Source organism: Geotrypetes seraphini, chromosome 1 (genome assembly GCF_902459505.1).
Source record: "Geotrypetes seraphini chromosome 1, aGeoSer1.1, whole genome shotgun sequence".
NCBI classification, from domain to species: domain Eukaryota; kingdom Metazoa; phylum Chordata; class Amphibia; order Gymnophiona; family Dermophiidae; genus Geotrypetes; species Geotrypetes seraphini.
This window is the reverse complement of record NC_047084.1, coordinates 451,589,122-451,612,433: the sequence shown is the minus strand read 5'-3', so window position 1 is coordinate 451,612,433 and position 23,312 is coordinate 451,589,122. Positions and strand designations below refer to the sequence as shown.

Genomic DNA, 23,312 nt, shown 5'->3' with positions numbered 1-23,312 from the left:
TCAGTGGGTAAGCCAACTAAGAAGCCTTCCCCTACCCCATCTGGGCCTCAAGTCAAAGCAGCAGTGAGCCAAGTCCTGCCGACCTCGACGAGACCCAAGAAATGCTCCACTCCATTATCGGTGAGCGATTCGACTTCGGCCACCTCATCGCCAGAGCGTAGAGCCGCACTGAAGGTACCGGCAAAAAAGCCAGTGGTACCAGTGCGTACTCTTAAGCAACAGATCCGTGAGTTGCTTCAAGAGGAATTGCGTGAGCAGTTCCAACTGCTGGTGCCAATTCAAACTCTGCCCATGTCTACACCAACTCCCCTGGTGTCAGTCGGGTCTGAGCCTTCAACACTGGTTGCGTCTGCAGTGGATTCTCCATTGGTGCCGCCACTTTTGGTTAAGGAACTGACACTGATGACCCGCCGACACCGATGTCAGACGACGTCGGTGTGGTCTGGAAAGGCACTGTGGAAATTAAAGCACCTCGAGCCTTCGAGTGCTCGGCATCGACCCTAGACAACTCAAGATTCAGACTTCTGGGGAGATTCTGAACAGGATCCTATTTTGTCTGACGAGGAGGGTTCTTCAGCTGATGAATCTATTTGTCACTCTTCTCAAGAGGCTCCTATAGTGCCTGAAAAATCATCTTTCTCCAGGTTCCTAAGGGAAATGTCTGAGATCTTGTCCATTCACTTGGAAGCTGACTCTAAAACAGGGATCTCAAAGTCCCTCCTTGAGGGCCGCAATCCAGTCGGGTTTTCAGGATTTCTCCAATGAATATGCATTGAAAGCAGTGCATGCACATAGATCTCATGCATATTCATTGGGGAAATCATGAAAACCTGACTGGATTGCGGCCCTCAAGGAGGGACTTTGAGACTCCTGATCTAAAGAGTTCTTGGATGCCTTGGACTACGAGCAACCACCCAAGGACCTTCTCAAGCTTCCCTTACATGATATTTCACAGGAAACCTTCTACAATAATCTAGAAATACCACTTACCATCCCTGTGGCTCCTTGCAAGTTGGATTCTCTTTATAGAGTGGTTCCTATTCCTGGGTTTGACAAGCCACAACTAACCCATGAGTCTCTCCTGGTGGAATCAACCTTAAAGAAATCCTCAGGGGCTAGTGTTTATGCCTCTGTACCCCCTGGCAGAGAGGGTAAGACTATGGACCAGTTTGGCAAAAGACTATACCAAAATGCTTTGTTAGCCAACCAGTCTGGCAATTATACTTTTCACTTCTCTTTTTATATGAAGCATTTATTTAAGTTGCCATGTTCCAAATATATCTTCCAGAACATAAGCTTCCTGCTTTTCAGCATTTCATTTCTGATCTACTCCAGCTCTGCAAGTACATGGTTCGTTTCGTATGATACCTTCGAACTTACCTCACGTGCTGCAGCAATGTCAGTGGCCATGAGATGCCTGGCTTCGAGTTTCTGAGCTGGATGTCAATCATCAGGACAGGTTAGCCAATGCACCTTGTCGGGGGGGACAAGCTTTTTGGTGCCTCCATGAACACAGCTACCCAGAAGTTGTCTGTTCATGAGACCAGATGGGATACACTTGTCAAGCCCAAAAAGAAGCTTCCACCTTTGCGCCCCTTCAGACCAGCCTCTTTATATCAGAGAAGGTATGCTGCAAAGTCTGCGACCCCTGCTCCACCTCAACCAAGGAGACAGAGAAAGCAACAGCCATGTTAGCAACAACAAAAACAACAGGCTGCAGCTCAAAAGTCTACACAGCCTTTTTGACGTGTTTCTTCAGAGCATAGCCAACGTCACTATTCTGCAGATTTTGCCTCAGCCCATTGAAGGCTGTCTCCAACTTTTCATAGCTCGTTGGGAGCTCATAACATCAGACCTCTGGGTCTTCACCATCATTTGCCAGGGTTACACTCTCAATTTTTACACCCTGCCACCAGACCATCCTCCAAAAGAGTCTGTTTTGGACCCTGCACAGTCCTCCTTTCTTCTGCAGGAGGTTCAATCCCTTCTCCTGCTGAATGCCATCGAGGAAGTTCCCCTCAATCAGCAGGCCCAGGGATTCTACTCCTGTTACTTCTTAGTCCCCAAGAAGATGGGAGGACTGAGACTCATCCTGGTTCTGAGCTCAACAAATTTCTAGTCAAGGAGAAATTCAGGATGCTATCCCTCGCCCTGCTTTATCTTTTCCTCAATCAGAACGACTGGCAATGCTCTCTGGATCTCAAGGAAACCTACACACATCCAAATCATCCGGCTTCCAGGAAGTACCTCCATTTCCAAATCAATCGATGTCATTATCAGTACAAGGTTCTTCTCTTCGGCCTGGCATCTTCTCCCAGAGTCTTCACGTAGTGCCTCATTGTGGTGGCCGCATTTCTTCGTTCACATGGCCTTCAAGTCTTCCCTTACCTGAACAACTGGTTGATCAAGGCTGTATCCTCTCAGGAAGCAACATCTCAGACCATTTCTTTTCTTCAGATACTAGGATTTGAAGTCAACGTCCCCAAATCACATCTTCTTCCAACTCAACATCTGCAGTTCATTGGGGCAATCCTAGACACAACTCTTTGAGAGCGTTTCTTCCTCAAGATCGCCTTCAGGCTCTCATCCACCTTCGTCAGCAATTGCTTCCTCTTTAATCCATCTCTGCAAGCCATATGATGGTTCTTCTAGGTCACATGGCTTCCACTGTCCATGTGACACCACTGGAAAGGCTACATCCTCGCACTCCTTAGTGGACCCTTGCTTCTCAGTGGTCTCAAGCAACGAATCGTCTCTCACAACATATATCTGTGACATCATCTCTTCTGCAGTCGCTTCGATAGTGGATGACCTCTTCCAATCTATCCAGAGGTCTTTATTTTCACTTGCCCCCTCATCACAAGGTCATCAGGACGGATGCATCCCCTTATGCCTGGGGGGCTAATATGGACGATCTTCAGACTCAGGGTCTTTGGATGGCCAAGGAACGGAAATTTCACATCAATTTTCTGGAACTCAATACAATGTTTTATGCCCTCAAGACTTTTCATCATCTCCTCTGCCCTCAAGTCCTCCTCCTTCGCACAGTCCATCATCTTCTCTGCCCTCAAGTCCTCCTCCTTCGCACAGACAATCAAGTAGCAATGTGCTACATAAACAAGCAAAGAGGCACGAGAACTCTCCTGTTATGTCAGGAGGCCCAGAAAACCTGGACTTGGGCAATGGCTCGCAACCTTTTCCTAAAGGCTGTCTATTCAAGGGGAGAAGAATTCCCTAGCAGACAACCTCGGCAAAATTCTTCAGCCTCATGAATGGATTTTCAACTCTGCAGTCCATCTTTGCTCAATGGGGCACCCCACAATCACAATCACCAGTAGCCCCAGTTTTGCTCCAGGCTTTACTCTCCTCTCCGTCTAGAAGCAGATGCCTTTCTCCTGGATTTGGCGGGCCTGTTTCTATATGCATTCCCGCCAATCCCTCTCATGTTGAGAACTCTGTTCAAGCTCAAGAGAGAAGCAGCCACCATGATTATCATTGCTCCACGGTGGCCCAGACAACATTGGTTCCCTCCTCTTCAACTCAGTTCCAGGAAGCCCATACCTCTTCCAATATTTCCTACTCTGCTTACACAGAATCAGGAGTCTCTTCTGAATCCCAATCTGCCATCACTACACCTGACAGCTTGGTTTCTCTCGGGCTGAGTTCTTCTAATTTACGTCTCTCTGTACACCATATTATTGATGCCTCCAGGAAACCAGCCACTCAACAATGTTACCAACAAAAGTGGACTAGGTTTTCTTCCTGGTGTCTTCTTCATCATAACAATCCAACTTCCTTTGCAGTAGAGTTGGTGTTGGATTATATACTTTCTCTGTCTGATTCTGGACTCAAATCTACATCTATCAGAGTCCCATCTCTTTGCTATTACTGCTTTTCACATGCCATTTGAGGGAAACCCTCTCACTGCTAATCCTTTGGTCTCCAGATTCATGAAAGGATTTTTCAATGTTAAACCGCCACCTCCTCCTGTCATTTGGGACCTTAATGTGGTGCTTTCCAGCTTGAAGCCACCATTTGAACCAATGGCCACAGATCATCTCAAGTTTCTCACCTAGAAAGTTGTCTTCCTTATTGCTCTCACCTCTGCCAGGAGGGTCAGTGAGCTACAAGCCTTGATAGAAGATCCACCCTTCACAGTTTTTCATCATGACAAGGTGGTTCTCCATACACATCCAAAGTTTCTTCTGAAAGTTGTCTCTGAATTTCATCTTAATCAGTCAGTTGTTCTGCCGGTTTTTTTTTCTTGAACCTCATTCTCATGCTGGAGAAACTGCTTTACGTACTTTGGACTGTAAACGGGCTTTGGCCTATTACATCGACCGAACAAAGCCACATCGAACATCTCCCCAACTGTTCATCTCTTTTGATCCAAACAAGTTGGGGCATCCTGTTTCCAAGAGAAAGATTTCCAACTGGCTGGCTGCCTGCATCTCGTTCTGATATGCTCAGACTGGACTGGCACTGGAGAGTCGTGTCACAGCCCACAAAATTAGAGCTATGGCAGCTTCTGTAGCTTTCCTCAGATCTACTCCCATTGAGGAAATCTGTAAAGCTGCCACCAGGTCCTCAGTTCATACTTTCACTTCTCACTACTGTCTGGAGTCCTCCTCCAGATGGGATGGGCGCTTAGGCCAATCTGTTTTACAAAATTTATTTTCCTAAAGGCCAACACTCCCGCCATCCCATTCTTGTTAGCTTGGAGGTCGCCCATACGTGAGAATATGCTGCCTGCTTGTCCTGGGATAAAGCACAGTTACATACCTTAACAGGTGTTATCCAGGGACAGCAGGCAGATATGCTCACAACCCACCCACCTCCCCGGGTTGGCTTCTTATCTGGCTTATCTTAACTGGGGGACTACGTACCCTATGTCAGGTGAGAAGGCACTTGCGCATGCGTGGTTTGGCCTTTCGCGAACTTTCTAAAGACTTAAAGTGGCGATGCACTTTTAAAGTTGTCCATACCGGGGTTCAGTCAGTGACGTCACCCATACGTGAGAATATCTGCCTTCTGTCTCTGGATAACACCTGTTACAGTAAGTAACTGCTTTCCGGAGGGCATTAAGGCCCATTCCACAAGGGGCCAGGTATCGTCTTGGGCTGAGTGTTCTTTAATTCCTGCTTGGATATCTGTAGAGTATCAGCCTGGTCTTCTACAGGGCAACTGTTCAGGTGTGTTATGATGCAGCTTTTGATGAGCATGTACTTACTGTTGGGTTCTGTGGATCGCTTTCCTGAATTTACTACTGTTCTCATCGGTCATTTCTGGAATGGTTCTGAGATATGCTAAGGAAGAAGAAACTAGATCTTGCCAGCTAATTTGCTTTTCCTTTAGTACCTCTGGAGTGGCCCAGATCCTGCTCTGTGATGTCTGAGAGCTATTGTTAGTCTGAGAGCTTGTTGGTTTACTTGTTTGTTCAACGGTTTTATTATTCCATTGCAAACTTTACTCTGTGGGGAGTTGCTTGTTTTATAGTCTGTTTCTTGATAGTTGAAAGAGAATAAGCCATGAAAATGTATTTAAAAAAAAAAAAAGCCAACACTTTCTTTGCATGTATGGGTGGCTGTTATGGAGCCACATAGCAGCATAGATGTAAACTTCTTCCTTTGTTCTACCTTAAGAATCAGAATTCCTAGTCTCCACCTGCTGGTAGGCATGGGCAAACCATCAGTTATTTCTGGGCCAGTCTAGAAGGACTAAAGGAAAGCAAATTAGCAGGTAAGATATAATTTCTCCTTTTCTTGCTTCTATTTATAATTGTCTCACCTCTTCTCTTGCTATGCAGGCAGAGGCATCCACCAGCTACTCTAGAGGCCATCATCAAGGAAGCAGAGAGCATACCTGTGTGTCTGCCTAATATCTTGGTACTGAAGGAAGCGCTTTGCAAAGCCCGGGCCTGGATCGCTGATGTTGAGGAAATTCAGGTGATTGCTACAAGAGATAGGGAATACAATCTCTACTTCAACATACTTAAAGATCATTAGGTGAGGTTTCATTACTGTTTGTTTTGTTCATTATAGAATGGGGATCACTACCCATGCCTGGATGACCTGGAGGGACTTGTGGCTGTGGGACGGGACCTGCCGGTCCGGATAGAGGAGCTGAGGCAATTAGAGGTGCAAGTGCTTACAGCCCATTCCTGGAGGGAAAAGGCTTGCAAGACCTTTCTGAAGAAGAACTCTTGCTACACGCTGCTTGAGGTAATACCAAATGAGGATACTGGGTGTGTGATGGGGGAATAAGAATCTGAAAAACACTCTTGAATGATGATCAATATACAATCCCAGGTGGAGGTGAACAGCCTTTCCTATTCATTGCTACTTTTTAAAAAAATAGTTAAATCTCTAAAGATTCAACTCATTAGAACTTTAAGTGAAGATACATTTTATGGTTGATGAAATGTTAACCCTTCTAACCTCAGCCTGTGATTGTTCAGTCTGCTCTCAACAATCATGGGCTGTGGTAAGCAGCTGTCTGATCATTTGAAAATTAACATATTTAACAACTCCTTATTTCTGTAGACCAGGGGTGTCAAACTCAGGCCCACGGGCCAAATTTAGCCTGCAAGGTAATTAGATTTGGCCTTCTGTTCCTTCCCTCCCTCCATCTCGGTCTCGCCTTCAAAGCAGCCTGCAGAGGATCACCGACCTGCTGTAGTGAATCTAGCATGCTTCTGTCGACCTCCGCAGCATATTCCCTCTGCCGCGGTCCTTTACATCAGAGGAGGGGCAGGACCGCAGCAGAGGGAACATGCTGCGGATGCCAAAGGCAGCCTGCTAGGTTTGCTACAGCCGACCAGCGATCCTCTGCAGGCTGCTTTGAAGGTGAGACCAGGAAACTGGAGGACGCTAGAAGGAAGCGGGCCCTGGTGTAAAGAAGGGGGAAAACATGGGGGGGGGCAGCGGCAGGTCCTGGTGTAGAAGTACACAGAGGCAGGGAAGAAGGGTTCCACAAAAACATGCATATGCCAGACTGGGGGGAGGGGAAGAAATAATGGGTTTATAAACGGAGGAGAGGGAGAGAAATGGTGGACAATGAGATGGAGGGAGGGAAGGAACAGAAAGGGAGAGACGGACTCAAGGGATGGTGTGGAGGGAGGGATAGAGATACTGGATAGAAGGGTAGTTATGAAGAGGAAGAGAAAGGGAAAGATGGTGGACCCTGGGGTGGTGGGGAAGGAGGGAGAGATGCTGGATGAAAGGGTAATTGAGAAAAGGAGAGATGGTGGATCTGGGGATGGTGGAGTCCATTGCTGCAGCTGCGGAGATGGAGACGAAAAAGAAGGAAAGATGCCAGACCTCCGGGGGAGGGAAGGGAAATGGAAGGGGAGGACAGAGATGGAAGATGGATGGTTAGCACGGAGAAAGAAGAAAGCGCCAAATGGGCAGGAGACTCTGGTAAGCGAGTTATCAGAAGACAACCAGATTCTGGGACCAACATGATTTGAATAATGATCAGGCAACAAAAAGGTAGGAAAAATAATTTTATTTTCTGTTTTGTGATTACAATATGTCATATTTGAAATGTTTATCCTGCCAGAGCTGGTGTTAGACATCAAGCGTGAACTAGGACCTAAAAGAGAGGAAAAATCTTTTATTTATTTTGTTTAAATCACAGAGCTGGCGTGGGGTTGGAGAGATTGTAACCCTATACTTCTTCTAAGACTAAGAGATCCTTTTATTAAGGTATGCATTTAGCAAGCGCAAAATTGGTACCTTAATAAAAGGACCCCTAAGTATTTTTTTTTTATAATTCTTTATTCATATAAAACTTAAAGATACACACTTGATTAACTCACATATTAGCATCAAATTTAACATTTCATTAGGAAATTAGTTTTCTGGGGCGTGGCTTAGCGCGCACACAAAATGGACGTGTGATCGCGGCGCTCCTCTTAACTAGGCAACGGTTATTAAAAAAAAGTTTTCCCCTTCAAGCTGATTTCGGCAAAAAATATCAAAAGAAGAGCGGGAGCATGGCAAGCACCCGACAAAATAAAAACAAAACTGGTGGGTCGGCGAAAAGGCAGAAGCAGGATCAAATTACCCCGACTAAGGTTCCGCTTCCTGCTGAAGAGTCGGAGGAGCTAAGTAAAGCCGAAGTTATGGAGGAACTGAGGCAAATTAAACAAATGCTGAAAGAGACTGTGAGTAATATGGCTGAAATGAAGGAAGAAATACTAAATATCCACAGACAAATGGAAGTAGCTAACAAAAGAACAACAGAGTTAGAAGTTAAAATGGAGTGTTTAGAATGTGAAGGAAAAAGATGTAAAAATGACAGTTTGGAACTTATTCAATTGAAAAACCAGCTGGAAGATTATGAAAACCGAGGAAGAAGAAAGAATATAAAACTTTTTGGAATGCAGGAAAATTTGGAAGGGAAAAATGCCATACAGTTTTTAGAAAATCTAATTCCTAAAATACTGCAGTTGGATTTTAAACAGCCTTTGGAAATAGAAAGGGCGCACAGGATTCCAATAAAAAATATGGAAAATCAAAGGAGGCCAAGACCATTAATATTCAAGATGTTAAGATACCAGCAAGCAATAGAAATTTTAAATGCTGCCAAGAAAGATAAAAATTTAAATTATAAAGGATCCAAAATATGTTTTTTGCCTGATTTTGCTAAAAATACAGCAAACAAAAGAAAGAAATTCCTTGAATTGAGACCTCAATTAAAGGATAAAGGATATAAATATGGATTGTATTACCCAGCAAAAATGAGGGTATCTTGTGGGGATAAATCTTTGTATTTTGAAGATCCGGAAAAGCTAAAGACCTTTCTTTCAAAATCAGAACCAATGTCATTTTAGCATAAGGGAAGTTGAAATGAAAAGAAAATATTAAGTCTGGTTTGATGGATATTGAGCAAAAAATTTAATGGAAAAAAAAACAAAACAACTATGAGACTTTGGAGTGTTGAAGAAAAAAGAATATGAAATAAAGAACAGGAAATAAAATGAACAAGGGAAAAAGACAATAAAAGAAAATAAAGAAGTAAAAGCAAGAAGGATGGACTGAAAACTCATGAGACTGAATTTTAGACGATTAAGGAATGGATGGCTGGAGTAAAGAGTAAACAGAAAGGAATAAAGATCTTGAATAATTTACAAAAGGAGAAAGTGAAGAATGGACAAGAAAATAATACAAATGGGAAAAAGAAGAAAGCAGAATGGATAGACTAAAAAGATATTAAATAAAATGACAATTGGCAGTCAAGAGTCTTAAGGGAAGATGGATATTGATAAGAAATAAATATGAAAGATCATTTAATTTAAGAAGTCAATAAATGAAAAGTAATGAATGAAAGGAAAACAAAAAGATGATTGCAGAATGGACTAATTATAGACAGAAAAGATATATGAAATTTAGATGCAAGTAAAAGAGAGGAAAATGAATAATATATAAGAAAGATACATAATATGAATTTATTGATAATTGAAGGAGATGACTAGAAGATCAAATGTAAAGTTTGATTTTATAATATTATAGTTTCAAAAGGATTGGATTTTAATTGGAAAAGAGGAAAATTTATAAAAAAAATATATATATAATTAATTATAAAATGAAAAATTTATTTTTCAGAATGAAATAAAAATGTTTATATATAAATAGATAATAAAAATTATAAAATTGTAAACAATTTTTAAAAAAGTATATGAAGATATGGATATTTGTTTTTATGTATTAAAAGGATGATAGGGGTTGCTGGATTAGAGTGTATGAGATATAGGAAAAATAATACTACTTTATTAAATATATGTTTATGATAGAATTTTATGGTATGAACTAAAATATTGGGGAAATGAATTTAAAGATTGGTGAGAAGACAAAGATGCATTAATGGAATGTTAGGAATTAAATATGGTTAATGTGACCAAAGGTTAAATAACAGATAGAGAAAGTAATTATTTTAAAATGGTAAAAAAAAAAAAAAGATTTTATGATTAGAAGAGAGATATACTAAGATACATTGTGGAGGGTTAATGAGTTTAATCTTAAGAAATGATAAAGGGGATATTAATAAATATTGGTTGCCTGGGGGAGAGGGGAAAGTTGGGGTTGCTGTTCCAATGTGTGTCCTTAAGCAGTCATTATATTGGGGGGGAGGGGGAGGAAAAAGATGGGTTTTAAAAGTAGTACTAGAATGATTAAGGAAAAGATCAATAAGGGGTTGGGTACTTTAGGGATAAAAATGTGTGTCATTAAGAGAAGTTCTTTAGATCTTAAATATGAAGGAAGGAAGGAAGAAGATTATGATGAGAAGTTTAAAATATATTATGTCTTAAGATATTTTCTATTAATGTCAATGGCCTGAATCATGTAATCAAAAGAAAAAAGGTATTAGCATTTTTAAAAAAGCAAAATGCGGATATTTATTGTTTGCAGGAGACTCATCTGAATATAAAGGAATCACAGAAACTAAAGGGTGGGTGGGTGAAGGAATGTTTTTTTGCTCCAGCAGCAGGTAAAAAAGCAGGGGTAGTAATTCTTATAAATAAAAAGTGTATGGCCAATTTTAAGGTAGAAAATTCAGATCCACATGGAAGATGGTTACATATTGATATAAGTATGGGAAATAATACCCTGACGTTGTTCAATATATATGCCCCTAATTCGAATCAATCAGAATTTTTTAAAAAGTTGCAGAGTATGTTGTTACCACTGGCTGCTTCTAATTTAGTGGTGGCTGGAGATTTTAATGCTGTAATGGATCCATTAATGGATAAAAAACCAGGTAAAAGTATAAAATCTTTAGGTTTAGATAATTTGGCTCAATCATGTGATTTGAAGGATATATGGTGTATTCTTCATTTTAATGATCAGGAATTTTCATTTTGTTCACAGGTTCATAAATCATTTTCAAGAATAGATTATATTTTTATTTCATCACATAAGGTGCAACAAGTGATTAAAGCTTCCATAGATCCTATTATTATTTCGGATCATGCGGGAGTATGGATAGAATTACAATTAGATCAATTAGAGAATAGAAGACCTCTTTGGAGATTTGATAATGCATTGCTTGTGGATGACAAATTTTTGGAAAATTTTAAAACACAAATTAGTGATTTCTTCCACATGAATTTAGTGGAGGATACATCTATTGAAAATGTATGGGACGCATTTAAAGCGACTATGAGAGGTCATATTATATCCTATTCGGCTTTTGTTAGGAAACAGATTAAAATGCAGTATATAGAGTTAGAAAAAGAAATTAAAATATTAGAAACGAAATTGGTAAGTAAATGGGAACATGAGGTTTTGCAAGCTCTTTTGAAAGCAAAAGGTAAATATAATGAATTAGCTTCAAAAATGATAAGAAGAGATTTGTTTTCCAAGCAGACAATGCATTATGGAAATTCTAATAAGGCGGGAAGACTATTAGCGAATTATCTTAAAGCAAAAAAAAGAACTAATATTAATGGGATAAAAGATGATAATGGTATAATAACAAATCAAACGGATATAATTTTAAAACAATTTCTAAAATTTTATAAGGACCTGTATTCTTCCGACCCTTATTTGGAGAGGCAAAAAGATGTTAAAAATTTTTTAGATTTAATTAATGGACCTAAGGTTCCTGATCATATAAAATGGAGTTTAGACGAACCTATATCATTAAAAGAATTAGAAACAGCATTGAGATCTCTTAGAGTTGGATCCACTCCAGGTGGTGATGGTTATACAGTAGAATTTTATAAAACATTTCAAAATGTCCTTTCCCCATATTTACTAAATTTATATCAGACATAACTTGTAAAAGGTGATATTAAAGGTACTATGGCTGAATCAGTAGTAATTGTTTTGCCTAAGCCAAATAAAGATCCTACTTTGGTTTCGAACTACAGGCCTATATCTTTAATAAATGTTGATAATAAAATTTTGGCGAAAATTTTGGCTTTGAGATTAGCCAAAGCTCTCCCACATATTATAGACACGCATCAGACTGGTTTTGTTGCTAAAAGGCATTCCTCTAATAACTCTAGATTATTATTTCATATGTTAAATTTATCAAAAAAAATGGATGAACTGGCTTTTACAGTTTCATTGGATGCAGAAAAAGCGTTTGATAGGGTAGAATGGAATTTTATGTATCAAGCTTTAGAATGGTTTGGTATAGGTTCTGGATTTATACAAATGGTAAAAGCATTGTATAGCTTCCCGATTGCAAGATTAAATATTAATAATAGGTTATCTGAAGGTTTTAAGTTGCAGAGGGGAGTTAGACAAGGTTGTCCTTTATCGCCTTTGTTATTTGATGTTGTATTAGAACCCTTATTGTTAGCAATACAGCAAGCAAGGGGGATACAGGGTATTCCATATTCTGATATGGAATATAAAATTTCGGCATATGCGGATGATATTTTACTTTATTTGAGAAATCCAGAGTCTACCTTATCTTGTTTATTAGAATTAATTGATATGTTTGGTAAATTTTCAGGTTATAAAATTAACTAGAGTAAGTCGGAAATTATACCTTTAAATGTTCATTGTGTAAAAGGACTATTTGATGATTTTCCGTTCATATGGAAGGAAGAAGGATTTAAATATCTTGGTATTCAAGTTAAAAATACAATTGAAGATACTGTAAAAGAAAATGAAAAATTTATATTAAAAAGAGTTACGGAGTTGTGTGAGCAATGGAACCCTTTACATATTTCTTGGTGGGGGAGAGTTCAAACTATTAAAATGATGATGTTGCCTGTAGTTTGTTACCAAATGAGTATGATACCTATTTATTTTCAGGGGTCCTTTTATAAAAAGCTTAATAGCATTTTAACGAAATTTCTTTGGCTTGGTAAAATACCTAGAATAGCTTTAGTAACTTTGCAAAAATCAATTAAGGAGGGAGGGGTAAATTTTCCAAATTTTTATAGGTACCATCAAGCCTATATTTTACGTCAGGGTATGTATTGGATCCTCCCAGAACTTATAGATAATGCACCGGATTGGTTGTATTTGGAATGGCGCCTTATGTTTCCCCTAAATTTAGTTAATCTTCCAAGTATCAACATGCCTAGAAGATACAGAGAAAATAAGATATTAATGGATACTTGGAAAACGTTGAGGTTTATTAGTAAATTAACACCTATCCCAATAAACAAGTCAACTAATCAGTCTTTATGGATAAACTCCAAGATCAAAATTGGCGGAGCTCAAATCCTTTGGAAGAACTGGATTATTGCAGGCATTCGGTCTCTAAATGATGTTATTTCAGAAGGTAAACTGCTGGAATTTTCACAATTGCAACATAGATTTGGTCTTAGTAAAACACAAAGTTTTAAATGGTTGCATTTGGAGCAGGCCATTCAGGTTGTGTTCCCTAAATGGAAAACATTGAATAATCAATATAGTTTATGTTTCCAAGCAGACTTCCTAGGGCATCAAGCCGCATTATGGTATAAATTAATATCTGGATATTTGAATAAAAAACCAAAAAATGGTCTAAGAGACATTTGGAGCATTGAGATTAAACATCAAATTACTGCATCTCAATGGCCACTAATTTGGTCTTGGAGAATGAGATGTACAGTGTCAGCATCTATGAGACAAACTTGGTTCTTTTTATTACATAGAGCTTTTTGGACCTCTACACGTTTGCAAAAATTAGATAGTTCTAAGTCCAATAAATGCTGGCACTGTAATCTGGAACGTTGGATCATTTACTGTATCATTGTCCCTACATTAAAAGTTTTTGGAATGCAATTTGGCCACAAATTAATAAATTGATGGAAAATCATGTAGCAATATCATATGATACAGTGTTATTTGGAATGATGATGAGAAAAAAAAGTCAAATTTCACCAGAAAATAACAAGCTTTTACTAGTCATGACAGGGGTTGCCATTCAGCATATAACCAATAACTGGAAGAATCATAGTAACCTTAATTATACATTTTGGTGGAATACAATTTGTCATATATTCAAAATGGAAAGAGCAATAGCAATACAAAGAGGGACATATCCTAAATTTATAAAAATATGGGGGCCATTGACAAAATATTGTAGTGAATGAATAGTAGGATTTCTCTTCTTCTTTTCTTCTTTTCATTGTCTTCTTTATGGCACACATAGAGGGGGGATAGTGAAAATAATTTTACATAACATGTTATAATATGGTATACAATATGTATAAGGTGATTGGAAAGTACTTGAAGGGTGGGGGGTGGAAGAGGGGATAAAAATATGTTTAGAATATTATGTAATAGACATAAAAGTGATATTGTGTATTCATTAGTTGTAATTCAATATTTTGTACACTTCATGAAAAATATGAAAATGAATAAAGAATTATTTAAAAAAAAGGAAATTAGTATTCTATAATGTTAAAATATTATGTAAGAAATCTAAATTTATATCATTCTTATTGAATATAATAATCCCCCATCCCTCCCTCCCTGAAATCATTTGACCCCTAAGTATTTTAATAAAAAATTTGGCCTGCAATTTAGCCTATGTTTTAGATTTCGGCCCCTTATGTGATTTAGTTTGACACCCCTGATCTATAGCGTCTATAATGTTGGGAGCTATGAGACGCCTAGCTTTGCTGCATGTCTCTCTCTTGCTCTTACCATTGAGGTGGCCACGTTCAAACTCGCAACATGGAAGGAATTGGAATATTTTGAATAATGCACAGTCTCCTTCCTTTTTGGATCAGAGGCCAGATTGGGCTCTTGCTGCAAAACCAGAACATCTAGCAGCAGCCCCAGTAAATTCACATGGCAACTCCATTATGTATATGCTCAGCTTTTTTTTCCATGTCCCTCTGCAGAACATACCAGATCTCTCTCTGCCTCTCCCTCAATCTATAAGAGATTGTCTTTCACATTAACTTCTATTAATATCTGTCCATTCTTAAAGTTTGCACTTTCGTCTGTGGCTATTATGGCTGTACTTCAGCTTCACTCCAAAGGGGTATTTCCCTCTTCTCGCAAATGTCAGTGGTTCTACATGTCTTGTCTTTATCTGTCTGACCTTTGAGACCTACAGCTGCAGTTGAGATGATCCACCAACATTTCAATGCAAAGCTCTGCACTTCAGCCTGACCTCCTTCAGGAGGCTTCATCAACTGCTGGATTCTAGTGGCAGTAACTTTAACAGTTCAACTCAAGTTTTTCCTTATTTCAACGATTGCCTATTATACGATGCCTCTCCTCAGGGATCCTATCAGGCATTAAGGCTTTAAATCAGCCTTTCAAATCTCAGCTTTAATCCTCTCAACTGCTGCAATTCATGGGAGTCTTGCTCGATGCAGTTACATTCAAAGCCTTCCTACCTCAACACTGCTGGGACCACCTGTTTTCAACTTTGCAGTCAAATCTACCATATTCTGTCCATCTCAGCTAGACAAACTAATAAGACTCTTGAATCGCATAGCATCTTCACCCTTGTTACTCCCTCCATGAGACTTATTTTTATCTGTTCAGTGGACTCTGACCTCTCAATGGTCTCAAGTTCTTGATCCATTTTCACAGCCCATTATTGTCTCATCATTGCTGCGTTACACGTTTCAATGATGGTTGACTTCGTCAAATCCTTCTGCGGCTTCAGAAACCTACAATGCAAGGATCAGCCAGCTTTGTCCACATACTCCTCCAAGTATTCATGGGAAGCTCACCTGGACGGTATTAACACACGAGGCTGCTCTGCTAAGAGCAGAAGTTTCTGTACATCTAGAGATATTCAAGCGGTTTGGACTGCTCTCAAAGTCTTTTCACCACAGATTATTCAATCAAATCCTCTTACTATGCACAAACAATCAACTTGCGTTGTATTGCTTAATCAAGCATGACGGTACAAGTTTTCTGTTTTTCTGTCAGAAGGCCGAGAAGATTTGGAACTGGACAATTGCTCGGAACATATTTCTAAAACTTGTCTGTGTTCAAAGAGTATCAAATACTCTTGCTGGCAAACTCAGCTTATTTCTTCGGCCACACAAATGGACGCTCACCTCCTTGGTCTTGCGTCACACATTCTTTCTTCGGGGATTCCTCAGACAGACCTATACTTGTATCACCTCAGTCATACCCAACTTCAATCCTGTTCCAGTCAATATGTCAAAGAACCAATACCCTTCTAGATCTTTCCATCTCTGTGCCGATGTGAGCTCCTTTTTTTGGTAACCAGATCTCCACAAAGTTAACCTGTACAAATTGGATGCTTAACTGAGGAAAGAATCTTAGAATTGCAACTCCAAAGATCATAATATTATCCTTTAAGCCACAGGGGTATCAGTCTGTCATCAAGGGCCACATCCAATCGGGTTTTCAGGATTTCCCCAATGAATATGCATGATATCTATTAGCATACAATGAAAACAGTGCATGCAAATAGATTTCATGCATATTCATTGGGGAAATCCTGAAAACCCGACTGGATTGCGGCCCTTGAGTACTAACTTTAACACATGTGCTTTAAGGAATCTTGCAGGAGTATTGTTCATCGATTTAACACCTTCAGACTACACTGACTTATTTAGAAGTCTATTGCTTAATATTACTACTCTAAAAATTTTTCTTTATAATTTAATATTTTTTACTTTTAAAGTTTTTTTTTTTCTTAAGTTTTTTTTACTTAATCTGTGTATATGAGACTAACTTAACACTTATGTCTCAACCTACAGTATCGGGTATATAGACATCTATTTCAATTCTAATCTCTATTGAGAATAAACATGCCTTGCCAAAAAGCAAGTATATAATCTCAACCAACAGTAACGGTTGTAGATGAAAAAGAGAACACTTATCTCATGATTCAACTGATCATTTGTATTAGGAAGACTGCATAAATGGTCATAGCATAGAATATTTTGCAAAAGCCCCAAACGTTAGAAGTCCGGGACCTGTTTCACCACCAGCTGGCGGCTTCTTCAGGGTTTTAAAGGTCGGACTAAATATTTTGCAGTCACATATCATAACTGTGCCAATGTGAGCTTCTTTTTTGGTGCCGGGAAAACTTTGGAACTGAAGTTTCTATGCAGTTGAGGAATGAGCAGCATCGAATATCGAGGCACGATGCTGATTTCAGTCGGCGTTGGCATCGTGTGATGTATGACTTTATATTGGGTCTGTTATTAGTTGAATCTAGCTGACATCGAGGGCTGTGACTTTGCACAGCAATTGGCACCAAAAGTTTCAGTGTTTTTTCCCCCTGAGAGACTTTCACAAGATACAGGGAAGAATGTTAGTCGGTATGAAAACCAGCCAGGATATAGCAGATATGTTGTCCGAAACACCTGAGTCACCGTTGATATGGGCAAAGGACATTTTTGGACTTTTTAATATAGAATTTTTCTCAGAAACCAGAGGCCCATCAGCGGACAGGGTGAAACCCACCGATGAATACTAGGATGTTCTGTAAGGCTGTCTCACCGTTGGTTTGGGGGAGGCAGTCTGTGATGCTCTCAGAAAGCAGAGGCCTATTGGTGATCAGAGTAAAACTCGCCTGTGATGGCTCTGATATGTGTCCCGTAAAGGCTCTCATATCGTTGGTATGGGTGGAGGCAATCTTTGAGAATGCACTTCCCCCTCCACATTAAACAAGAGTCCACTTTAAAATTATTTACGGTAGGTCAAAACTGAAAACTTAACTCTTTAAGGATGCATACAATTCTTAATACTAGAGCCTCTATTTCCTTCTTCACCAAATGCTTTTCTCAAAACGAATCCTGCCCAATTGTCTCTTCCCTCCCCTCCCCCTCCAGTATTTTAATTTTTATATTGATGCATTTTTTACCACCTCTTGCTCCTTCTTTCTCGTCATGTTAGTTTCTCATGGTCTTGAATTCCCCCTCCTTTTTATAAATTTTAATTGCTTGTACTGTATTTTGTTTAAATGCTTTTTAATGATTATAAACCGTCTAAATACTTTTTTGATAGCTGATATATCAAAGAAATAATAAACTTGGAAACTTAATATAAGAGCTGGAACTTTTCTTGTGGGACTTAGAGTTCTATGAGTTGTGCCAAGCAGTTTCCTCCATATTGAAACAGAAAATAAACTTAGTGAAGACAAGGGCGTTCTAGCTTCTGACCACTGTGGTGGTTGAAAAATAACTGACAGGGATAGGATGTTCATCGGGATTCATTCTGGCGGGAACCCACTAAGCATGCTCATAAACCTTTGTAAAGGTCAATCTGAGCTATTTGACAAGGGCCACTCAGCGCCATCAGCTGTGATGATACCCATATATGTGGCTGTTGCTATCCTGCTTGTCCATAGAGAAAGCAGCAGCATGAACAAGCTGACGCTGACAGTGCTGCTGCATTAGAGCCAGTGAAGTGGGGTCCTGACCCATGAAAATAAATTAATCACAATTAGATTTTTAAATCTGCATTCGATTTAGCATTTTTTTTTTAATCTTTATTCATTTTCACATCTTACAACAAGTGTATAATATTCAATCAAAAAAAAACCTTTTACAAATCACTTGACATTCTTACTTATAATCATTAAAGTATAAAAGAATCCCTCCCCACCCACCCCATCCATTAATACTAAACCAATTAACAAACATCATATATCCCAATCCCACCCTACCTATATCTTTTATAATAACAAGGTGTTTAAGGTGTCTGATCATTAGAATATATAATCAATGGCCCCCAAATCTTTTTAAAATTGTGATACGTTCCTTGCTGTGTAGCAAGCACTCTCTCCATTTTATAAATATGACAAACTGAATTCCACCAAAAGGTATAATTAAGTTTAGTATAATCCTTCCAATTTCCAGTAATATGTTGAATGGCAACCCCTGTCAGTATTAGTAAAAGCTTATTATTATTTGCTGAAATTGGACTCTTAAATCTCATAGATGTACCAAATAAAATAGTATCATAGGAAAGGGCAACATGATTTTCTAACAATGAATTAATTTGGGACCAAATTAACTTCCAAAAGGCATTTATATAGGGACAGAAAAAAATTAAATGATCTAAAGTCCCAGCTTCTAAACTACAATGCCAGCATCTATTAGATTTAGCATGTTAGATTCAAAGCATGTTAATTGCGTTAACACATTTAAACTGCAGCCCTAGTAAAAAGCAATTGAATGCACTAATGGGGCACAGATAATTGGTGCTAATGGGGCACAGATAATTGGTGTTCCACTGTAGTAATGTTAGATGACCTACGCAGTCTGCCTGCTTATTACTATTAGTGCATTAGCTAGGGGTGTATGCAAGCTGTTATATATAAGGCTTGACCAGTTGTAAGATATTGATCATCTCCATGTGTACCTTACTTAGTCTTGTACCATTCTAGGTAGGTGAGCATACAAGCTTCTGTAAATAAAACACACAGGTTTTCCCCTTCCTTTCAACTTATGTCCCCCTTTTTTTTTTTTTTTTTAACCTAGCTTCAGTCTGACCTTCCTCAGCTTCCTTTCACTTTTCCCATGAACAGTCAGACTGAGCACTCCTTCTTTCTGATACTTGTATAAAGGTGCAGTTTCTGAACAATTTTCTTTCCTTTCACCAGCTCTGATACAGATTCACTTGCCCTTATACAGTCATTTTTGACATCTTTTCCTTCTATCTCCACTCTCCCAACAGGTGCTCTGTCCATGTACAGATGCAGGCTCCGATAGTTTTAAACGCAGTAAGCGGAAGCAGAAGGAGCTGGGGCTATATAAATCAGACACAGAAAGCTTAGGACTGTCGGCTCAAGACCTTCGAGACCCTGGATCAGTAGTAAGTACCCAGGAGCAATACTCATAAAAGTCAGATGCATGGGGGAAGAAGCCTCAAGAAACACTGTTTTCTCTCTTCCCTCACCCCCTCTTTATTCTTTCAGATCCTGGCCTTTAAGGAAGGAGAACAGAAGGAAAAAGAAGGGATTCTGCAACTGCGGAAGTCTAACCAGCACAAGGCATGCGGGCAGGAGGTGAATCCTGAGGAGCAGGTGGAAGTTTGCATGTGTGGCCAGCCTCCCACGGACCTCATGTTGCAGTGCAACCTTTGCCAGGACTGGTTCCATGGCTCATGTGTGCCCTGCCCCAAGCTGGGCGGTCAAAAACACTCTTTGGCCTGGTGGGACTGGTCCACAAAATTCCTGTGCTCTCTGTGCATGCGCTCACGTCGGCCACGCCTGGAGACAATCCTTTCACTGTTGGTAGCCTTGCAGAAGTTGCCAGTCAGGCTGCCTGAGGGAGAAGCTCTACAGTGCTTGACAGAAAGAGCCATCACCTGGCAGGACCGGGCACGGCAGGCACTAGCAACCCAAGAAGTAGCAACTCTTCTGGAGAAATTGAATGAGCTGCGACAGCGGCTGCAGAGTGACATGACTAAGGAGATGATGGCACTGAAGGAGAGCACATGGAATGAACAGCAGCAGAAGATGGTATGCTTAATCCTTACCCTCTCCTCTCTTGGATTGCTGTACACAGATGTAGGAAGCAGCAGCTTGATGCTGTAACATCCACTGCTATCTTGAGTACCTGTTTCTGGGGGTATGATGTTCTTATTGAAATATGCATTATCATCTCTTCTTCAGCAGGTTCCACTTGAAAATGGGGACAAGGTGACTGAGAATGGCAATGGTGTACTTTCAGGTAAGAGAGCTCTTATCCCTAGGCCTGCTTTACAGGAGTGAAAAGATGGCTTCTCTCTAGTTCCCTACATGCCTATTGCTGCCTTGTTAAATATAGTCAATTATCGATGTTTTTAACTTTATGAAAGGTTGAGAGAGCCACAGATTTCTATTTCACATTTAGGAAAAGGGGAATAGTCACTGCGAGAAAAGCGGGGTAGGAAGGAAGCAGTTGATTATCAGAGGTTTCTCATCAGTATAAAACCCAAAGTTTATGCATTTTTACTGTGCAAACAGCATACAATTCTTTATGGATGGGTTAAGCACCTCAAATTGGGAGTTACTTGAAGAAGATAGCAAACATTTTCTTCTCTCTCTTTCTGGACAATGCCCCCTCTCAATCTTAACTTTAAGCTAGTTAAGAAGATGTCTTCATCTGCTTTGCACTAGATTTTTAATTTTTGGGATTTAATCCAATATTTTTTCAAGGTTTCCCTGTGCTAAAAGGTTACCAGTAATCCTGTTACAGCTCTGCCTGGGAGAAGGTCCAGATGGGATCTGTAGATAGGAGTGCCACACTTTTTAGTACCTGCCTGGCCAGCCTGATTTAACACTTGGTGCTTGCCTTTAAGGCATTGGGCATTTGAGCGTAGGCTGATTTGACCCTCCGACTGGCCAAGAGGCTTGGTGGAGGTCAATTGCGTAACCCCCTCTTCCCCCAGAAGAATCATGTGGGAATGAGAGGGGTCAAAGATTTCAGGTTTTTGGAACTTGAATAAAAAGCAGTCCAAAGCGAAAAGCCGCTGGAGTTACCCTTGCTTGGAGACCATCTTGGATTTCCATGTTTTATTTCAGAAGCTGCTTCCTACCTTAAATAGCTTTGATTTTAGTAAAAAAAAAAATCATGGACTCCTCAGGTGGTTTAGACCATATATCATGCCACATTCACACTGGATGGTCTGATGAGAGCGACCTTGTACTGTATGCTGCGGGACATGCAAGGGGAGGAGGCGGGAGCTATTGGCTTAGGCCCCTCTGGTCACTTCAAGGTTCAAGAGGTGCTGAAAGCCATCGATCCAGGAAGGAAAGTCTTGTTATAGCTGTTTAAACTTGACTCGGCATCACCAGCGAAGCGCTTTTGTGCAAACACCCCCTGACCCTAAGAAGAGATGTGTGACAGATCGGCAGAGGTCCTCGGAGGTCCCAAGCCAGGTCTTTTGACCCTGATTTTGTGACTTTGATTTATGCAGCTTACCAGAAGCATAAAGGGTTGTCTGGGGGTCAGCCGGTCAGCTCTTGGAGAAGTTTACCTCCTCAAAGCAAGGTCTTGCTGCAGCTGGTAGAGCTGCAGGATCCGGAGGCACATTTGGATAAAGCCTGGGATTGGATGCTATTCTGCTGCTCTAACACCATGCATCCTCCCTGGAGGATTCTAGTCCTCAGTGTGGGGCAGGTGACAGGGGTCAGTGTCGGCTCTAGATCATGGCAAAGACCCAACGCTTCACAGGCTCTTTAAGCTGACAGATTTAACTGTGGTTATTACAGTTTCTCTTTGAGAGTCGGATTTAGAATCCCCGCAGGTTTCTACTGCCCAGCGCTCACTGTTAAGCAGTACCAGGTCACAGTCCACATTCTTTCCATCACACCCAGAGATTACCAGGATGATAGAGCACTGGGAGACACCTGAGGGTCCTCTGAAGGGGAGAGGAGAAAAATAATGAATGTTTGAGCAATTGAAATTGGGCTTATGAAGAAGCTTGGAGGTGAAAGCTCAGAATTCAATGAGATGAATTTGAGTACTGCTTCTGAAGCCCTTAAAAAAAAAACAAAAAACCCACCTCTTTCAAAAAAAAAACAAAAAACAAATGTTCTAGACTTCCAGTGGAGCTGTGAAAGGGCAGCTTTTATTTGGAAAAGGCCTGGATGATCTCATGAACTGGATGGTGGACAGTCGCCTTAAGACCCTGCCTGATAGTAGACCCAGAACCTCTAGAGGCTCAGGGCACTCTAATTTTCATGACTCCAGGCGCTTGATGATATTCAAGTACCAAATTGCAGAGATTCTCCCAGGGCTACAGATAGAGGTTCTCCAGATCCAGGTGTAAACAGGCCTCCGCTTCCCTTACTGTTCCACGCTTTTGCATGGAGATGGTTCAATCTGTCATACCAGCAGTGACCCCAAGAGAGTTCCTAGCCTCTCTAGATATGACAGAGGCCTTCTTGCATATTCCTATTTTCTCAGATCACAAGACGTTTCTCAGATTTCATGTTCTAGAAAATCATCAGTTTTCTGCTCTACCCTTTGGCCTGGCGACAGCTCCTCACATCTTCACCAAAGTGGTGGTTGTGGTAGCAGCTCACCTGTGCAAGATGGGATTGCAAGTATATACCTACCTGGACGACTGGTTATCTGAGGGTCAGCACACAGTGGATCAGTTGATCCAAGATAATCAAGTAGCAATGTACTACATAAACAAGCAAGGAGGAATGGGCTTTCTCCTGTTGTCAGGAGGCCCAGAAAATCTGGACCTGGGCAACGGCTCGCAATATTTTCTTAAAGGCTGTCGACATTTAAGGGGAGAAGAATTCACTAACAGACAACCTCAGCAGAATTCTTCAGCCTCATGAATGGACCCAACTCTGCAACTCTCCAGTCCATCTTTGCTCAATGGGGCACCCCACAAGTGGACTTGTTTGTGGCTCCTCACAATCGCCAGTTGCCCCAGTTTTGCTCCAGGCTTTACTCTCCTCTCCGT

General features: G+C 40.4%; 1 protein-coding gene across 3 annotated transcripts in view; it reads left to right on the top strand.

Annotated features, from left to right (window-relative positions):
• The window catches only part of KDM5C (lysine demethylase 5C), a 261,961-nt gene that overhangs the window by 183,683 nt on the left and 54,966 nt on the right, over positions 1-23,312 (top strand). For 2 of the 3 annotated variants that reach the window (XM_033921366.1, XM_033921383.1), the window contains 5 exons: positions 5,807-5,945; positions 6,042-6,221; positions 19,581-19,718; positions 19,822-20,367; positions 20,521-20,578. In XM_033921366.1, the coding sequence (XP_033777257.1) occupies positions 5,807-5,945; positions 6,042-6,221; positions 19,581-19,718; positions 19,822-20,367; positions 20,521-20,578 (1,061 nt within the window). The remainder of the gene's footprint in view (positions 1-5,806; positions 5,946-6,041; positions 6,222-19,580; positions 19,719-19,821; positions 20,368-20,520; positions 20,579-23,312) is intronic. The other variant, XM_033921375.1, reaches the window with a different exon arrangement.